This window comes from Pristis pectinata, chromosome 31, assembly GCF_009764475.1.
Source record: "Pristis pectinata isolate sPriPec2 chromosome 31, sPriPec2.1.pri, whole genome shotgun sequence".
Taxonomy (NCBI): domain Eukaryota; kingdom Metazoa; phylum Chordata; class Chondrichthyes; order Rhinopristiformes; family Pristidae; genus Pristis; species Pristis pectinata.
In genome coordinates, this window is record NC_067435.1 from 10,448,520 (window position 1) to 10,468,917 (window position 20,398).

Sequence of the window (20,398 nt, forward strand, 5' to 3'; positions counted from 1 at the left end):
CAAAAACTGAAAATGCAGGCAACACTTAGCAGCTCAGGCAGTGGAGGGAGAAACAGAGTTAACACTTAAGATCAGTAAATTTTTATCTGTTCTGAAACATTAACTGTGTTTCTGGAACAAAAAAAAATGCTGGAGGAACTCAGTGGGTCAGACAGCATCTGTGGAGGGAAATGGACAGTCGACTTTTTAGGTTGAGACCCTTCATCTGGACTGAGAGGGAGGGGGCATCGCCAATATAAAGAGGCAAGGGGAAGAGGTGGAGCAAGAGCTGGCAGGTGATAGGTGGATCCAGGTGAGGAGGGGTGATAGGCAGATGGAGGAGGGGAGATAGTGGAGATAGCTGGGAGGTGATAGGTGGAGGTAACATAGAGCTGCAGATGGTGGGATCTGATAGGGGAGGAAGGTGGAGCATGGAATCCCATAAGGGAGGTGTGGAGGGCAGATGGGAACAGTTAGGGAGGGGACCCAGTGGGAGGGGTGTGTGGGTGACGGGCAGATGAAGTGGGTGGAGGAGGGGAAAGAAGGGGAATGTAACAGGAGGGTGGGGGACTGGCGGGGGGGAGGTGTGTAGGAGGAACCGGGTTGATGAGGAGGAAAGGCAAAAGGGGCAGGTGGAGAGCAGGTTACCTGAAATTGGAGAATTCAGTGGACATGCCCTCAGTTTGTAGACTATCCAGATGGAATACGCTAACTCTGTCTTGTTCTCCACAAGTGCTACCTGTTCAGCTAAGTGCTTCCAGTATTTTCTGTTCTTTATTCAAATCTCCAATATCTGCAATTTTTTTATATATATATATAAGGTCATGGCCAATATCTTACATCCTGCACAAACCCAAATGAGTCTTTTAATATCAAATGATCTATTGATTGCTGCCCTGAGTATACTCAATGAGTGAGCCTCCACAGCCCTCTTGGGAAGAGAATTCAAAAGATTCACTAACTTCTGTATGAAGAAATTTCTTTGCACCTCTTTCCTGAATGGAGAACTAGAATCTCTAGGAATCTCCCGATGGACTGGGCTTCCCTGGTATTCTGCAGAGGAGATGATGCACAAAACCGATAGAACAAGAGAAGCATGCTCTGCCATCTAACTGAATCATGGCTGATCTGATTTAACTTCATGTCTCTGCTATCTCTGAGGCTGTTTGAGATCAGAATGGTGTTTACATTAAGGGACAAACAGGCAAGCTCAAAAGATCTCATTGCACTGCATTGAAGATAAGTGGGTAGTTTGTCCATTATTTATCTTTCACACATCACCAAAGCCCTCATAAGCACGTTGCTGCTTTTTTTTCAGGATGTTGCTGTGCACAAATTAGGCTGCTGTATCTGTAGGTTTGTATACTCCAACAGTATGTCATTGGCTGTGAAACACACTGGGATGTGCCGAGGTTGTAAAAGGCACTATTGAAATGCAATTCTTCCATCTAATCTAAATGCAAATTGAATTCAGTTTATTGGAGGTAAATATATCTTGGCTACAATAAAAGTTGGGCACAAAATATCCCTCTAAACCTTTCCCGTCCACGAACCTGTCCAAGGACCTTTTGAATGTTGTTAATGTATCTGCCTCAACCACTTCTTCGGGAAGCTCAATCCATATACTGACCACCCTCTGAAAAAGTCGCCCCTCAGCTTCCCATTAAATCTCTCCCCTTTCACCTTAAACCTATGCCCCCTAGTTCTTGATTCCCCAACCCTGGGAAAAAGACTGTGTGCATTCTCCCTACCTATGCCCCTTATGGTTTTATACACCTCATTCTCTTACACTCCAATGGATAAACTCCTAGCCTGCTCAACCTTTCCCTATAATTCAGTCTCTCAAGTCCTGGAAGCATCCTCGTAAATCTTTTCTGCAATTTTTCTAGCTTAATGGTGTCTTCTCTGTAGCAGAGTGACCAAAACTGAACACAATATTCTTATCTCCTATAGATGATAGTTTTATTTGGCCACTTACAGTCAACACCCAAACAGGAAAAGCATTTATGTAGCTCCCTAGTAAGTATACATACTATGGTTTAAGATAGTATTAATTCTTAATCATTCTTTTTCCACAAACATTTTTATTAATTATCGAGCTACACAAATTAAGAGCAGAAATAATATTTCGAAAACCCATTGCTGGTAAAAAAAAGTCAAAAGAGCACTAGATTATCCCAATTAAATTAATAGATTTTATCTCTTGCTTTAACTGCAAAAATGTTATTGGCTAGAACATTTATTGGCTGTGTGGAGTAGTCATCACATAACTGTGAGTGTTTTATGAAGCAGTACATACATTCATTATCGGACTGGTCAAACCTGACATCAGCCTGATTGGTTTGTAGCTGTGTGCTGACAGTTTTAGTGTGGTCTACAGAGGGTAGTAAAACCCCTCACCGACCCAGGTGTTAAGTTCAAAATAAATCAAGAAGTTAATTCACTCTTCAAAAGAATGAAAACTTTGAGAGAGACTGACAGTGTAGATGCTGAGTGAACTTCATAAGAAGTAAGAACATAAGAACATGAAAAACAGGAGCACGAGTAAGTCAATCGGCTTCTTCAGCCTGGCTGCCATTCAATATGATCAGAGTTGATCTAATCTTGGTTTCCACACCACACTTCTGCTCTCTGCCCATGGCCATTGACTCCTTTGTGGTTCAAACTTCTGTCAGTCTCTGCCATGAATATGCTCAATGACTCCATCTCCAAGGTCCCTGGGGTAGAAAATACCTGGGATTCAGCACCTTCTGACAGATGAAATCCCTCCTTGTCTCCATCTTAAATGGGCGATCCCTTCTTCTGAAACTATCCCCCCTAGTTCCATACGCCCCCTCTCAGGGGAACATCCTCTCAGCATACGTATTGTCAATCCCCCTCAGAATCTTATGTTTCAATATGATCACTTCTCATTCTACTATATTCCAGTGAGGATCGTCCAACTTGTTCAACCTTTCTTCATACATTAACCCCTTCATCTCAGGAATCAACCTGGCAAGCTTTCTTGCTTTCCAATGCAAGTACATCTCTCCTTATTTAGAACATAGAGAACATAGAACAGTACAGCACAGGAACAGGCCCTTCAGCCCACAATGTCTGTGCTGACATTGATGCCAAATGAAACTAATCCCATCTGCCTGCAAATGATTCATATCCTTCCATTCCATTCATGCTCACGTGCCTGTCTAAATGCCTCTTAAATGCCTCCATCATATCTACTTCCATCACCCCCACTGGCAGTGTGTTCCAGGCACCTACCACTGTCTGTATAAAAAAAAATTTGCCTTGCAAATCCCCTATAAACTTACCCCCTCTTACCTTAAAGCTACACCCTGTAGTATTTGATATCTCCACCCTGGAAAAAGACCCTATTTATGCCTCTCATAGTTTTATATACTTTGATCAGGTCTCACCTCAGCCTCCGACGCTCAAGAGAAACAACCCAAGTTGGTCCAACCTCTCCATATAGCTAATACTCTCCAATCCAGGCAGCATCCTGGTGAACCTCTTCTGCACCCTCTCCGAAGCCCCCACATGCTTCCTATAATGTGGTGACCAGAAGTGCACAAATGACTCCAAATGTGGCCTAGCCAAAGTTTTATACAGATGCAACATGACTTCCCAGTTCTTATATTCAATGCCCCAACCAATGAAGAAGTTGATGAGACCAAAACTCCAGATGTATACAGTACTCCATGTGCAGCTGCACCAGCACCCTGTAAAACTGCATCAATACATTATACTTTTATACTCCATACCCCTCACAACCAAGACCAACATTCCATTAGCCCTATTAATTACTTGTTGCACCTGCATCTTATCTATTTGTATTTAAATCTCTTGCATCGCAACAGTTTATATTCTTTTGAATAATAATTTGCTCTTTCATTCTTCCTTCCAAAGTTGATAATGTCACGTTTTCCCACATGGTGCTCCATCTGCCAACTTCTTGCCCGCTCACTTAACCTATCAATGTTCTTTACTGACCCACCGATTTTTGTATCATCAGCAAACTTGGCTGCAGTACACTCTGTCTCTTCACCCAGGTCATTAATACAGATTGTAAACAGTTGAGGCCCCATCACTGACCCCTGTGGCATAGTCACTGATTGCCAATCCAAAATTGACCCATTTATCCATCTCTTTGTTTCTTATTATTTATTCACCCTCCTATCCATGCCCAACCCTGTGTGGTATAGTTTTGTGCAGTAATCATTTACATGGAACCTTATCAAACATCTTCTAGAAGTCCAAATACACTACATCTACTGATTCCTCTTTATCCATCCCATCTCATCTATAAATAATTAGAAAATTTATCAAACAAGGGGTATTGGTGAAGGTAGATATGATAGTGGTGTTTAAGAGGCATTTAGACAGACACATGAATATGAAGAGAGTGGAAGGAGATGGATTATGTGCAGGTAGACGGGATTAGTTTCATTTGGCATCATGGTCAGCACAGACATTGTGGGCCATTGGGCCTATTCCTATGCTGTACTGTTCTATGTTCTATGTTCCCCTCCTTAAAACCAGGGTTGATTGTCTTAGGATTTTCTGAATGCCCCACTATTGTCTCCTTAATAATGGATTCCGGCATTTTCCCATGGACAGATGTTAAGCTAACTGGCCTGTAGTTTCCAGATCTCTATCCCCTCCTTTCTTGAATGACAGCTTGACATTTGTGGTTTTGTAACCCTCTGGGACCTTTTCAGAATCCAAGAAATTTTAGTAGATTGCAGCAAACACATCCACTATGTCTTCAGCCATTTCCTTTGCCCTGGGATGCAGATCATCAAGTCCTGGGATTGTTTCACATTCCTCCCTCCCTCGAGCCCCTTGACTATCTAGTGTTATTTGGATGCTTAGGGATCTTCTACCATGAAGACCGATCCAAAATAATTATTTAGAATTTTTGCCATTTCTCTGCTTCCTATTACACATTCCCCACACTTATCCTCCAAGGGGCCAATGTTTACTTTTGCTACTCTCTTTTTATATATCTTTAGAAAATCACTGACTGTGTTCTTTATACATATTATTTGCTGAGTTGCTCTTACCTTCTTCCTCTATATAAATTTCTTTGCTGGTTTCTGAAAGTTTCCCAATATTTTGGCCTACCGCTAATCTTCACAACATTGTATGTCTTTTCACAGATGGTACACTCTCATGGAACCTTTCTCCTTCACAAGAAGTGATCTTTGCTAAAATTTATGAAATGTCTCAAGTGTCTCCCAACACCCTCTCCTTCAATCTATTTTCCATTCCACCTTAACCAATTCTCTTCTCACAACTTGCGGTTGCCTTTATTTAAGTATAAGACATTAGTTTCAAACTCAAGTTTCTCATCTTCAGACTGAAACTCTACCATGCTATGATCTCTCTCTCTTGGTGATCTAAGAGATCATTAATTAATCCCGTCTCACTGCACAATACCAGATCTAAACTAGCCTACTAGTTAGTTCCTCAGTGTATATAGCTCTAAGAAACCATCCTGAATACATCCTATGAACTCATCCAAAAGGCTGTCTTTCCCAAATTGACTTGGGTTTGGATACTTAGGTTTGAAATGAGAACCTTCCTCACTTAAAGGACTGTAAATTTTTGTAATACCCTTCCCCAGAGGGATATGATTAATTGTTGGGTTTATTAAGGTCAAGATTGCTAAAATTTGAATCTCAAAGGACTGAGAGAAAATGGGGATTGGACAGGAATATGGATGATGACTCATGATCCTCTGCTCTTGCCCCCATTCCAGCCCCTACTTATGGCATAATATTACTGCACTAGTAACTGGAAACCAGGCCAAATAATCCCAAGACTTCAAGTTCCAATGTGCTGGTTGGGAATTTAGTTCTAGCTAACTCAGAAGCAAAAAACAATGCATCAGTAACAATGACAATGAATACCCTTATTATATAAATACTCTTGAAGAAAGGAAATTCACCGCCCTTATCCAGTTTGATCTAAATGTGACTTCTTACCCATTGCATTGTGGTTGACTCTGCACTGGGTCAGCATGTCATTTACAATCAGGGATGGACAATCATGGGTGGCCTGGCTGGAGGCATTCACATTGCTTGAAGGAATTTAAGAAAAACTTCTTGTGTTATTGAGAATGTAGTTTGTTTCTCTAAATAGTTGTTCAATATAAACTTTATCCAAAGTGACAAACTGTGAGCACTGAACAGGAGGAGAGCATAGGAGCTTGGATAAATAATAAGAAACAAAAAGATGGATAAATGGGTCAATTTTATAGATCAGTGACTATGCCACAGGGGTTACTGCTGGGGCCTCAACTGTTTACAATCTGTATTAATGACCTGGGTGAAGAGACAGAGTGTACTGCAGCCAAGTTTGCTGATGATACAAAAATCGGTGGGTCAGTAAAGTAGGTTAAGTGAGCGGGCAAGAAGTTGGCAGATGGAGCACCATGTGGGAAAACGTGACATTATCAACTTTGGAAGGAAGAATGAAAGAGCAAATTATTATTCAAAAGGTGAAAGAACAGGAGGAGGGCATTCAGTCTCTCAAACCTGGTCTGCCGGCCAGTGAGAGAACACTTGATCTGCTTCCAGTCGCCTGCCTTGGTCACAAAACCCTTGGTCTCCTTGTCTAACAAGGTCTTCCAAAAGTCCTCTCTCTCAGGCCAGAGAGTAATTAAAGGCACATTTTGTGCGTCAGTTATTCCATTGACCCAAAATGGGAGGGATGGGAATAACTTTTATCTGCAAACATCCTGAAGCCAGAGTCCCCCAAGAGTTGGGTGAGTAAGTTTCAATATGAGAAAAATTAAAGAAAAGGGATGATGTCAACTTCCTGGAAACCACCACCAGCTCAGACACAATCCTGTCACATTTTGCCTAGCTCCAGTGCTGGGATGTGGGAGATTGGGCCCAGTTGAGTTCACTGTCATATGCACAAGTACATGTACGCACAAGTGCAATGAAAAACTTACTTGCAGCAGCACCACAGGCACCCAATATATCTCTTAATATACTTGCTGAACAAAAATCGACCAACCTCAATATTGAAAGTTTTAATTGGCCACTTCAACAATGTTTTTTTTTTGGGGGGGGGATCGTTTACATGAGGGAGTTCCAGATTTGGGACAATGCAACAGTGATGCTAATGATGTTGGTTAGTGGTGCTAAGGGCTGCAGAGTATAAGAAGGGTGGGGGGGTGGGGACAGGGAATTACCCTCGTGTGGCCATGGCAACATCTAACCCAATATCAACAGGACTGAGCAATGTTTAAAGATTCGAGAAGTGTAGTCAAGAGGGTAAATTCCATTGTATGAAAGTGTCAAAACAGAATGGCACAGGTTGGGAAGAGATAACAGACCATAGTTTGCAAATTTTTAATGTGAAATAGAAGGAACATTTTCACTATTTTCCATTGTACTTGGACCCCGGGGATCAATTGTTCTGTCATATTTTAAAGTTAGTGATATCACATCCCTTGTATGTCTGGTACACACACTAGTGTAAAAAAGGAAAATGCTGGAAATACTCAGCAGGTCAGACAGCATCTGTGGAGAGAGAAACAGAGTCCGAGACCCTTTATCAGAACTGGTTCCAATATCAGCAGTTTTTCTGATTTTTCACATACCAATGTAGCAGCTGTTACACAGTTGGTTACAGCTCTCACCTCTGAGTCAGGGGGTTGTGGTTCAAGTCTCGTTCCAGAGCCCTGAGCACGAAATCTAGTCTGATGCTGCAGCACTGAAGTGTTGACAGGAGGATGTGTAAGATCACGTAGCAACTAACTCAAAGAGCATACTCATGTCAATACTCAGTTGTTATCATTGAAACAGGTTAGCTGGTCAATATCAGAACTATTTATGGAGCTCACTGTCTGCAAATTGATTGCTTCATTGCAAAGGACCACACCTCAACAGTACTCCCTGGACAAACATGTGCCTAAGGTTTGTAAAAGTTGCTGTATAAATGCAGCAGATCTAGTGACAGGTTGGGAAGTATTGGGACACACCGAGGTGGGCATTCACCCACCCTGAATTTGTTAAATGAGCATTATGGCACCATTGTGCTTTGTACTGTGATTCCAAAATTCAGCTCCATCAATTTCAATAAAACTGAATTCAGAAGGTGCAGCTCAAGCCACAAGTACATTGTGTGTGTCTGCAAACTGAGAATGAATTTCAGCCTTCTTGTTGCATTTATTTACAGGATCTGCACAACACTAGAAAGGCCAGCATATGGTACCCATCCCAACCACCCTTGCGATAGAGGTGGTGAGGAGCCAACTTTTTGAACCGCTGCAGTCCTTCTGGTGACGGTGCTCCCACAGTGCTGTTGGGGAGGGAGTTCCATGATTTAGACCCAGCAACGATGAAGCAACAGCAATATAGTTCCCGGTCAGGATGGCATGCCACTTGGAGGGGAACCAGCAGGTGGTGGTGTGTCCATGCACCTACTGCCTTTATCCTTGCTGGTGGTAGAGGTCACAGGTGTTTGGAGGTACAGTCGAAGTAACCTGGGCAAGTAACTGCAGTGCTGGTGGAGGGAGTGAAAGCTTATGGTGATTGATGGAGTGTCAGTCCTGCTTTGAATTGGGCTTCCTTAAAGTTATTAGAACTCCACTCATTCAGGCAAGTGGAAACAAATTGGTTATTCAAGCAGAGCTGTTCAAAGGTGCAATCTGGACACAAGGTGTGAACATCTTAACAGAACGGGCAAGAGGACTGGGAGGTGGAGACTTATTATTTTCCAAGACACTCTGACGGAAGGTCACTACCCTGAAACATTAACTGTTTCTCTGCCTGACTCCAGCACTTCTTTCTGTCCTTACTTCAGATTCCCAGAACCTGCAGTAATTTACTTTAACTGACCTATAACATGCAAGGCTGCCCTGATGCATTCCCGATTTTGTGAGCTTATTCTAACTTGATCTACCTACTCCTCACATGACAAGCTCAACCACACTTCAAAACAGATTGACAATGAAATCTCTTCAACAGGAAGTTTGTGGGGAGTTGTTCAATTTGCAAAGCAGAATATATCTCGCTATAGTCATTTGAGAACCCCTGAAGTAATAGTTTTGCTTATCTTTGGATTTTTATTTCTTCTCTTGATTAGCCCCTTTTCCCACTGTGCTTCTTTGCTGTAACTGTCCCACAACCTGTTCATGATTGTAGAGTTTCCATCCCCATTGTGCATTCTAATCCTTTCTGCCTTGGTTCTTAACCAAACGCATCGTAATCTGCATAATTTCCAAAGGTCAATGATAACAAAAGCAAATGTCAACACTTTTTCGCAGCAGTCCACGAACATTAACACAGAAAGCCAAAAACCACAAAGACTGCAGATGGTGGAAATCTGGAATAAGAACATGAAATGCTGGAAAGACTCAGCCGGTCAGGCAGCTTCTGCGGGAAGAGAAACAGAGTTAATAGTTCCAGTCAAAGAACTGGGAAATTGGGAGAGACAGTTTGATGCTGCAAGGTGGGCGGACAAAGAGTGGAAAGGTCAAAGGGGATAAGTGTGGATAGATGGTAGTTGGCTCACTCTATCAGATTGTACCCCTGGCCTAAATCTATCTGAGATAGTCCCTTTTCCCTTTTGATCCATCCCCATCCACCTTAAAACACAAGAGACTGCAGATGCTGGAATCTGAAGCAACAAACAAGAAGCTGGAGGAACACAACAGGTTGAACAGCATCTGTGGAGGGAACTGGACAGTTGACATTTCAGGTCATTATCACGTTGCTGCTTGTTGGATCCTGCTATGTGCAAACTGGCTACTGGATTTCTAACATAGCAATAGTGACTTCAATTGTACTTCATTGGTTGTAAAGTGCTTTGGGGCATTGCAAACTTTGGCATGCCACAATGGCATAGCTGCCTCACAGCTCCAGTGGCCCAGGTTCGATCCTGACCTCCGGTGCTGTCTTGGTGGAGTTTGCATGTTCTCCCTGTGACCACGTGGGTTTCCTCCCACATTCCAAGGACATGTGGGTTAGTTGGTGGATTGGGCACTGTAAATTGCCCCTAGTGTGTTGGTAAGTGGTAGAATCTTGACAGAGTTGATGGAAATGTGAGGAGAATAAAATGGGCTAAGCATAAATGGGTGCTTGATGGTCGGTGCAGACTAGATGGGCTGAAGGGCCTGTTTCACTGCTGTTTGCCTCAATGAGAAATGTCACTACAGAAATGCTTATCCTCCTGTATATGGGCAGTGCTTTTGAGGGTGGATTAGATTTAGTAGTAGGACATTCAGCCCCTTGTGATGTTTCATCCATTCAAAGCCCATTCATGTCTCAGCCACTTTAACCCACTTGGTGCCTTTACCCAATAAAATCCATTGATTCTGGCCTTGATAGCTTTATTTGTTTCCCCAACAGCCACAGATTTTTGGCTGTAAAAGCAAAGTTTGAAAATCTTAAAACTGATGGAAAATCAGAGGAGATCCTCTCTGTTGTCTTCTCTCCAAGGTCAGAATCTCTATCAGATTCTTTCAATTGTTCTTGCATCCTCTTGTATTCATTGCTTGATGCACTTGTTGCTTATCCCAATATTTACTTTGTCTCATTAAGCTTCAAATATAGTCCTTTTTTGTCAAATTCTCTCACAGGATGTGGTTATTGTAGGTAAAGCCAACATTAAGTGGCCCTTCCTACAGTCGCTCTGGGAACATGGTGGTGAGCCACCACTGCCCCTTCTGGTGAGAATGCTCCCACAGTGCTGTTGGGGAGAGAGTTCGAGGACATATGGCCACTGTAAATTGCCTCTGGTGTAGGTGCATGGAATGTGGGGAGAACAGGGAAAACTAATGGGTGAATAGATTGCCCTGTGAGCTGGCATGGACTCGTGGGCTGAATCATCTCTATCTCGATCGTAAGAAAGTATGGAAGTATGGACTCAGAGCTAGCAACAGTGAAGAACTGGCATTATATTTCCAAGTTAGAATGGTGTGAGACTTGGAGGGGAACCTGCAGGTGGTGGTGGTCCCATCTATCTGCTGCCTTGTCCTTCCAGAGGCCTTTGGGATGTGGTATTGGAGAAGCTTTTGTAAGGTCCTGCAAGGCATTTTGTAAATGGCACACACTGCAGCCACAATCCACCAGTGGTGAAGGGAATGAATGTTTATGGTTGGGAGTGGGATGCCAATCAAGTAGGCGGCTTTGTCCCGGATGGTGTCAAGCTTCTTGAGTGTTGGTAATTGGTAATTGGTAATTGGTTGGTAATTGGTTTAATATTGCCACATGTACTGAAATACAGTGAAAAGCTTTTGTTTGCGTGCCATCCAGACAGATCATTCCACACATGTTGTTGGAGCTGCACTCATCCAGTCAAGGGGAGGGAATTCCAACACACAGGGACTTGTGCCGATGGAAAGGCTTGAGATAGGAAGGAGTTGAGTCACTCCCTGCAGGATCCCCACTGAGTTTCCTCCTTCTCTACAGCCACATTGTTGAATCAATATGTGGTACAGTTACTCTCTACCTGATAATAATACTGAACTTTTAGACCCTGTCTCTGAAAATCCACAGACCTCATAACCCTAAGTTGGTGTCATCTAATGAACAATCTTCAATGTAGCTCAATTCACATGTGCAGGAACGTAAGAAGTTGCAGAGCGTAATAGATTCAGCCCAATACATCACAGGCACATCCCTTTTCACCATCGGTAGTATCTACAGGAGGCGCTGCCTTAAGAAGGCAACGTCCATCATCAAAGATCTCCGCTATCTGGGTCATGCCATCTTCTCATAGCGACCATCAGGCAGGAGGTACAGAAGCCTGAAGTTCCACACCACTAGGTTTAAGAACAGCTAATTCCCTTCAACCATCCAGTTCTTGAACCAACCTGCACAACCCTAATCACTACAGTTTAGCAACCCGATGACCACGTTGATCACTTTGCACTAAAATAGACCTTGTGTTTATTTTGTTCTAATTGTGTTTTGTAAAAATTGTGTATAATTTATGTTTATGTTTTTCTTGTGAATGCTGTTTATAAGATGCTGTGCCTGTGATGCTGCTGCAAGTAATTTTTTCATTGCACCTGTGCATGCATGTACTTGTTCATATGACAATAAACTCAACTTGACTCGAATCATTTGCTCCTCTGTGCTATTGGATTTTGTTGGTTCCCCTAGTAGAACTGTACCCTCTCAGATGACATGGTAAATTAAAGCAGCATCATCAGTAAAAGTTCCCTTCGCACTAGTTCGGAGAAGGGAAGGGGAATTCCGTCAATGTCCAGGTTCAGAACTCAATCCCTCAACCAACATCGCTCAAAGCAAACAGATGATCTGGTCGTTTTGACAATGCTGTCAGTGGGAACTTGCTGTGCACAAATTGCCAGCTTTGCTTCCAATATTACAGCACCTCTAAGGTCATTGTGAAGCTATCTGGGGAAACACAAATGCATCAAAGGCATTACCTTAATGTGACTATTTCACACCCTGGTTTATCAGATTTTCAGTGAGTCTTTGGTCTCTCTGATTTCCTGAAGTTTCCATTTTGCTCCTGGTGACTGATTCATGTGAGAAACGATCAAAAAACAGAGTGGTCATTTCTGTGTAAAATCATCATAGCTCCATCTACCCCTCTGTTGTACAAATATACGGGATATCTTGGCTGGATGTTCTCCTGATTAACTATTGTGAACTCAGCATAGACTCTGCTTTCACTGAACCTCAACCAAAGTTACAAGGGGAAAAGCCTCCTCCAAGAAAACTGCTCCTTACTGCCAAGAATTTTGAATCAATCAGCTGGAAAATTTCCCAATCAAAACTCTTCCAACATCAACACAAAGCTTCCAAAACATACCTTGAGGGGGCGGTTCCTGCACTGGTTCCTGGAGGGAACGTTTCCTGGATAGCCGGTTGGAAACCGAAGTTAGGAAACTCCGGATCTTCTCCGCCGAGTCCGACTTCACCTTCCTCAGGTTCCGGCCTGGACCTCTTGTCGATTTAGTCAGCTCAGACTGACTGCGCCGTTGGCTGGATTTCTTGAAGAGCTGGTCCTTCTTGTTCCCTGTAACCTGGACTTCATCCTGGGGTAGTTGGTCCTGCTCAGGACTTCTCGCATCCTCGGGGCTTGGAGACAGCTCTCTCTGATTCTCCTGCAGCGGAGCCTCTGCACCTTGAGCATTCTCCTTCAGGTCCCCGTCACCTGCCACCTGCTTCTCTGTAGCTGCCTGCTCCTCTTCTTCCTTGTACCTCCTGGCATTCTGTTTGGGGCCTGTAAACCACTTGTAGGCCTTTAGCAGTCCCTGGTTCTCTCCTGGTTGCTTGTCAGTCAGGTCTGCAGCTGCAGTGGGTGAATTTTCCCCCACGTCCATCACTAAGCACTGGACAAGGAGAGAGGTCTGGTAATCCTCTGCTCAAAGGAACACTTGATACTTGACACTCGTCCTCCAACTGAAACCACTGCAACAATATGTGCTTGATTTCTTAGTGTGTGTCTGTGCGTGTGTGGGGTGATTTTTTTTTAGGTATTATTATAGTACATCTGTCACAGAGGAAGAAGAGGAGGGCACTGCAGCACGAAGGACACCAATCACACACGATACGCTGATGTCGACTGTAAACCACAAGGTCAGATGGGAAGGAGATTAAAAGGACCGTTTTCTTTTAAAACTAAATGTCACACCCTACCCCCAAGTTACACGCACAAAACTCTTCAAGAAAGAGGCGCACTTTGAGGCCTTGTGCGTTAGGCTTTCTCGCTGAGACAGCATTCCATCCACTGATTTTTCCAATCTGTTGCTGCTTAGGGGTGAGGTATTTTCACAAAGGTTTTGAGAGATAACGGCCCTGCTCCCTACCCCTCCCCACCTACATCTCTCGGCACAGTGAGTCACCTCCATTGCACACTTTCTCTCCACCTGGAAATAGGGCCTACACGCTGCAGAAAGCCTGAGAAATAAATGCAGCAGGTTTCAGAATTTAAAACTTTCCTGTTCCACATCTCTTTCCACGCATTGTATAACCACACCTGTTAATACCAAAACCTCATCCAGGTCTTCTGGACTTGTTCCATTCTTTGCTTTCCCTCGCTCCAGTTTGACATCATTTAAAACTCTACTCACATTGTCACTTTCAACCATTATCCCATGCACTACAATGACCCCAATTGATGAGCATTGTTTTAGAAATTCTAAACTTTATTTTTAACTCCCCCATGGCCTCACCCCTCCTTATCTCCAAACCTCCTCCATCCTTCTGGGATGTTGATAAACACGTGGATATCCAGATTCCATCACTGTACCATTGGTTGCCTTACCTTCAGCTGGAAGGGCTCTGTTCCAAAGGTAGCAGGGCAGGTCGATAAGGTCCAATAGAACCTTGCCTTCGTTGGCCATATAAGAGCAGGGAAAGTCACAATGGAACTATATATAAGTGCTAGTTAGGCCACAGATAGAGTTTGATGTACAGTTCTGGTCACCATGTCGTAGGAAAGAGAAAGATGTATTAGAGAGGGTGCACAGAGGTTTACAAGGCTGTTGCCAGGGTTTTGAGGAAAGCTCAGCTGGGCTGGGATTGTTTGGAAGTGAGAAATTGAGAGGAGGCTTTTATCGAAGCGTGTAAAATTATGAGCGGGCTATATCCAGTGAACAGGGAAGACCTATTTCCCTTAACAGAGAGGACAATAATAATGAGCATCAATTTAAAGTGAGAAGAGGGGCTTCAGCAATCTTCACTTCAGTGTTGGGTCTCCCAGAAAACTTTTTGGGTACTCATCCTTGTGGAACATGAGGTTGGAAAGGAAGCATTGAATGAAGCTGCCATCTGGATCAGATTTCTAACCCAAATGGTTTTGCACTGCGTAAGCAACCATAGAAAGTCTATCATGGGGTGTGATCATCGAGAATTTCTGATACACAAATACTTTATAAGGAGCTTTATAGGATGTGACAGTGGCAACCCAGAACAAACCATGCACCACATTACAACACTCCACTCTCTAAGCCTAGATGATGATGATCTTTTGAGGTAAACCCAATCCTCAAGGGCACCGAGGAAAACCAATCTTGCAACTCTTGCGTCAAACCAGCCACAGGAAACGAGGCAAAGGTTTGGTGGAAGTATTATAATGGAGGGGAGGAGGAGAGGGGAGAATTCTTTTCATGCAAGGTATGGGATATAAGGCACAGATGAAGACCATCCGGCCCAACTAGTCCTGGGGGGTGTTTATGCATCACTCCAGCCTTCTCCTGTGGTCACAGTCTAGAGCTCATGTTCCACAAGGATTTGAGTGAACCCCCATCACATTTAAAAGGATGAGCCATTAACCTCCAAGGCTACAGGAGAAAGGGATCAGTCTCGATAGTCTCAACAAGCTGATTGGACTCCTTCTGTGTCAAAAACTTTTAAAATTTCCTGATTCCCTCCCAAAACTTTTGCCTAAAAGTTCTTGGTCTCCTGTCCTAATCGTAGAATTCTTATAGTTCAGGAGGCCACCACCCATCAAGCTTATGCCATCCCCAAACTCACACCAAGTTGCATGTTAAACAATCTCGTCACTCCCAATCCCTTGATCTTTCTCCATGGGGATGGAACTTGAAAATGGTGCCAAGGATATGTACCATTTGCTAGGTCTGTGTTGCTCAGTGTGCATTTGGAGTATTGTGAGCAATTTTGGGCCCCGTATCTAAGGAAGGATGTGCTGGCTCTGGCGTGGGTCCAGAGGAGGTTCACAAGAATGGTCCCAGGAATCAAAGGCTTGACGTATGAGGAGCATTTGATGTTTCTGGGCCTGTACTCGATGGAGTTCAGAAGGATAAGGAGGCATCTCATTGAAACCTATGGATTCTGAAAGGCCTGGATAGAGTGGTCGTGAAGAGGATTAGTTGGGAAGCCTAGTATCCAAGGGCACAGCATCAGAATAAAGGGACGTCCCTTTGCAATTGAGATGAGGAACAATTTCTTTAGCCAGAGGGTGGTGAATCTGTGAAATTCATTGCCACAGAGGGCTGCGGTGGCCAAGTCATTGGGTGTATTTAAGGCAAAGATTGATAGATTCTTGATTGGTAAAGAGGTTAAGGGTTATGGGGAAAAGGCAGGAGAATGGAATATAAAATATCAGCTACGATTGAATGGCAGAGTATACTCAATGGGCCAAATGGCCTAATTCAACTCCTGTATCTTATGGTCTTTTGGATATGATATAAACGAATGGTAGGGCACGCTCGAAGGGCCAAATGGCTTACTCCTGCTCTAATTCCTTCTGTTCTTATGTCCTTCCTTCAGCAGAGTGTCTCCAGCCCAACGAGGAAAGGAGCATTGCTGGATCTAGCTACGGAGGATGTTAGACCAAATGGGCTATGAGTCTCTGGGAGAACAGTTGGGGAAGACTGATCATTATAACATAAGGTTTAAGCTGGTAAAGGATAAGCCTAGAACACTTTAATTGGAGGTAGTATATTTTTAATGGAATGAACAAGGACTGATTAGGGTGGTGGAGCCAAGAATTGCCAATTACAGACAATGGAGTGTGTCAGAGGAGATATTTTAGGATGGGGTGGGTATACTCCTCCCAGGAGGAAACATAGGGAAACCAAAGCCAGAACTCTCTGATATTTAGTTTTCAGATATTTATTTATCAGTCACATGTACATCGAAACACACAGCGAAATGTGTCTTGTTGTGCTGGGGGGGGTGGGGGCAAGTGTCGCCATGCTTCCGGCGCCAACATAGCATGCCCACAGCTCCTAACCCGTACATCTTTGGAATGTGGGAGGAAACCAGAGCACTCGGAGGAAACCCACGCAGACACGGAGAGGACGTACAAACTCCTTACAGACAGGGGTGGGAATTGAACCCGGGTTGCTGGCGCTGTAATAGCATCACGCTAACTTCTACGCTACCGTGCTGCCGCTCCACACTACCGTGGACAACGTACGTAATGGATACTGTGATGAAACAGAAAAATTGTGCGCAGGACATATCTGGTGCAAAACTCATTTGAGAGCCAAACTGAATAGATTAAGCTGAGAGAAGGAAATAAGAAGGGAAAGAGATTTTGAGAAGGGGACAGCAGTTAACACTAAAGGGAATACACGGGTGGAGGGCAGGGCTCGAATTTTTAACCCTAATCACTGCAGCTTAGCGACACTATGACCATTTTGATCACTTTGCACTAAGTTGGACTTTTTTTGTTCTAATTGTGTTCTTTCTTGTAAAAATTGTGCTTAATTTATGTTTACATTTTTTTGTGAATGCTGCTTATCTGATGCTATGTGCCTGTGATGTTGCTGCAAGTAAGTTTTTCATTGCACCTGTGCACACATGTACTTGTGCAGATGACAATAAACTTGACTTTGACTATAATAAGACCTTGTTATTTCTTTTACCAAGAGAGATACTGCCAAAATCCCAGTAAGAGGGAGGTAACAGAGATAATGGATTCAGTGAAAACTGTTAAGGAAGAGAGGCTAGGAATATTGTCCTTGCTGAGAGTAAACAAGGTACCATATGGATTGCATGCACAAAGGTTTGCAAGATTTTCCAGCACAGTGGTGCAGCTAGTAGAGCTGCTGCCTCAAAGCTTCAATGACCCAGGTTCAATCCTGACCTCTGGTACTGTCTGTGTGGAGTTTGTACATTCTCCCTGTGACCACATGGGTTTCTCCTGGGTGCTCTGGTTTCTTCCCACATCCCAGAGACATTTGGGTTGGTAGATTAACTGGCTGGTGAAAATTGCCCCGAGTGTATAATTAGGTAGAATTAGAGGGAACCAATAGCAATGTGAGGAGAACAGTTCACAGGAAGATTACTGAAGAATGGGATTGCCCTGTGAAATGGCATAGACAAAGAGCCAAAATAGCCTCCTTCTATGCTATAAGTATATTCATGATTTGGAGGAAGGAAGTGAATTAAGTCGCTAAATATGGAGATGATACAAAACTAGATGAGAAAGCAAATTGTGAAGAAGATAGGAATAGTTCACAGAGAGATAAGTTAGCTGAATCATAGAGTTACACAGCATAGAAACAGGCCCTTCAACTCACCATGTCCATGCCAACCCTCAAGCACCCATTTATGCTAATCCTACACTGATCCCATTTTTCGTCTTGCATCCCCGGCAATTTCCCTCAGGTTCTTCCACTCACCCACACACCAGGGACAACGTACAGTGACTAGATGACCTGCTTGCACGTCTTTAGGATGTGGGAGCAACCAGAGCACCTGGAGGAAACCCATGTGGTTCCGCACAGTCCGCACTAGAGGCTGGGATCCAATCTGGGTCACTGGAGCTGGGAGACTAACTGCTGCACCACTGCACTGCAGCAGAAAATCGGCAAATTGACTATAATGTTGCAAAATACAAAGTTTTGGATGAAAGAGCAATAAAACGGAGTACAAAGGAAATTGGAACTCCCTTCATGAAATGCAGAAAGCCTTGCACACAAGTGAAGCAGGTAATAAGGAAGGCTAATGGAAGGTTGACACCTATTTGAAGTGGGTTGGAGTGTAAAAGTAGGAAAGTCTTACTGCAACTGTACAAGACACTAGTGAGATAACATTTGGAGTACCTGTGAACAATTTTAGTTCCCCTGTTTAAGGAAAGATATCATTTCATTGGAGGCAGCTCAGATAAGGTTCACTGAAATATTCCCAGGTATGGAGGGATTGTTCTATGAGAAAAGGTTAATTAAATTGGGACTCTATTCCTAGAAGAATCTTTTTGATGCATATTAGATTATTAGGCACTAGACAGGGTGAATACTGAGAGGATGTTTCCCCTCATGGGAGAATCCAGAACTAGAAAGCGTGGTCACAGAATAAACTGGGCAACCATTTAAGAGTGAAGTGAGGAAGAATTCTTCTGTCAGAGGGTTGTATGCCTTTGGAAGTCTTTGCAGTAAAGAGCCGTGGGAGCAACGTTTTATTTAGAGGTGCAATGGATTTCTAATCAATAAGGAAATCAAGGGTTATGGAGAAACGGCAGGAAAGTGGACAAGGAATGTCAGATTATCTTTGATCCTACTGAGTGGTGGAACAGGCTTGAAGGGCTGAATGGCCTTCCGTTCCCACTTTCTTATGGTCTTATGGGCTTGGTTATGGGTTTTCACAATTGACAGGTCCTGTTGAGAGAGTGGTTAATAAAGAATATGCAATCCTTTTAAGAACAGTTCTTTCTAACTGATGGAAAAACTAGAAGTTTTTCAAAGAGTTTTGATTGTCTATGTTTTAGATCATTAGAATGAGGGGTACAAAATGAAATAAACCCAAAATTTTTAATGAACTAAACCCAAAAAGCTCAAATAAATTAACTTCCATCTAAGTTGATTTACTTCTTGACTTATACTGAATACAATTACAACACAAATTTCCAATCTAAAAGGATATACACATATCTACTCCAGAACAAAACTTTCAAGATATTTTTGTCGAGTGAAAAATTCTCCTCCATCTGCAAACGTCATATTTTCGTACAAAGTTCTTCGCTTCCGCTTTCATTCCTGATCAATTCAGTAATTCACAGGCTCTCCCCAAGCAGCTGTTCTCTCTCTCTCCACACTGTTCTCAGTTCCATTTGCTGGGCTGCATGGTTGCCAAGGACCGTCACACAGTCCCCTTCAAGTCCAACAAACTCTGCTTTGTACTTCTTTCATTCTTAGGATTCTTCATTCTCAGCTTGCCTTTGCCCCGTGATACCATAGCCATGTGGTTGTACATTGCTAGTACTTACTGTGACTCTTCAAACTTACTTGCAAGCATCTTAGAAATATTACATATTGTACCTCTGCCTGGCTAGAGCTTTACCTCTCTCCTTCCCACTTCCATATTATCAATGGTCTCTGCTGGGTGTTTGAACTCCTCTACTCTTACACTTGTTCCATTTCCTTTCTACCTGGGTTCAATGCCATGACTTTGATCTCTCCTCAGACTGTCTCACAGGAACTGCGGGTAGTTTGTACAACCGTGAACTGGTCTCTTTACCACTGCACGTCTCTCCGCTCCCACTTTTCCTCCCTTCTGCACTGGAATGAAAACTAAGTCAGGATCTTGCACTTATGGAATTTCTTCCAGTTTGGTGTGCACTTCACCCTCTGCCACTTGCGTTGTTGGCTGCAGCGTTTGCATACTTGAAACTGTTGTTGTTCCTCACTTCACTGTTTCTGTTGCCTGCAATGACGGAAATGTGTTGCCTGCTCTGATGAAGGGTCGGGGAACTGAAAAGTTAACCGGTTCTCTTTCCAGAGATGCTGCCTGATCTAATAGGTGTTCCCAGCACTTTCTGTTTTTATTTCAGATATCCAAATTCTGGAGGGGTTTTTTTATTTTCATTTTTTGTTTTATTTTCATATGTTGCCTTCAATATAGTATATCAAACCTGACTTTCAACAGTTCTAAGGGGGATCTGACATGCTCAGCATTAGAAACCAGTGGAAGCCAGAGCACGTGTTCCAACACAGGAGGTCTGGAGTGTCAGGAGAGCA

General features: G+C 43.3%; 1 protein-coding gene across 1 annotated transcript in view; it reads right to left on the reverse strand.

Annotated features, from left to right (window-relative positions):
* The window catches only part of LOC127585051 (ras GTPase-activating protein nGAP-like), a 95,780-nt gene extending 82,381 nt beyond the window's left edge, over positions 1-13,399 (reverse strand). Inside the window, exon 1 of the mRNA XM_052042188.1 lies at positions 12,778-13,399. Within this exon, the coding sequence (XP_051898148.1) occupies positions 12,778-13,291 (514 nt within the window). The 5' untranslated portion in view covers positions 13,292-13,399. The remainder of the gene's footprint in view (positions 1-12,777) is intronic.
* Positions 13,400-20,398: the final 6,999 nt, after the last annotated feature.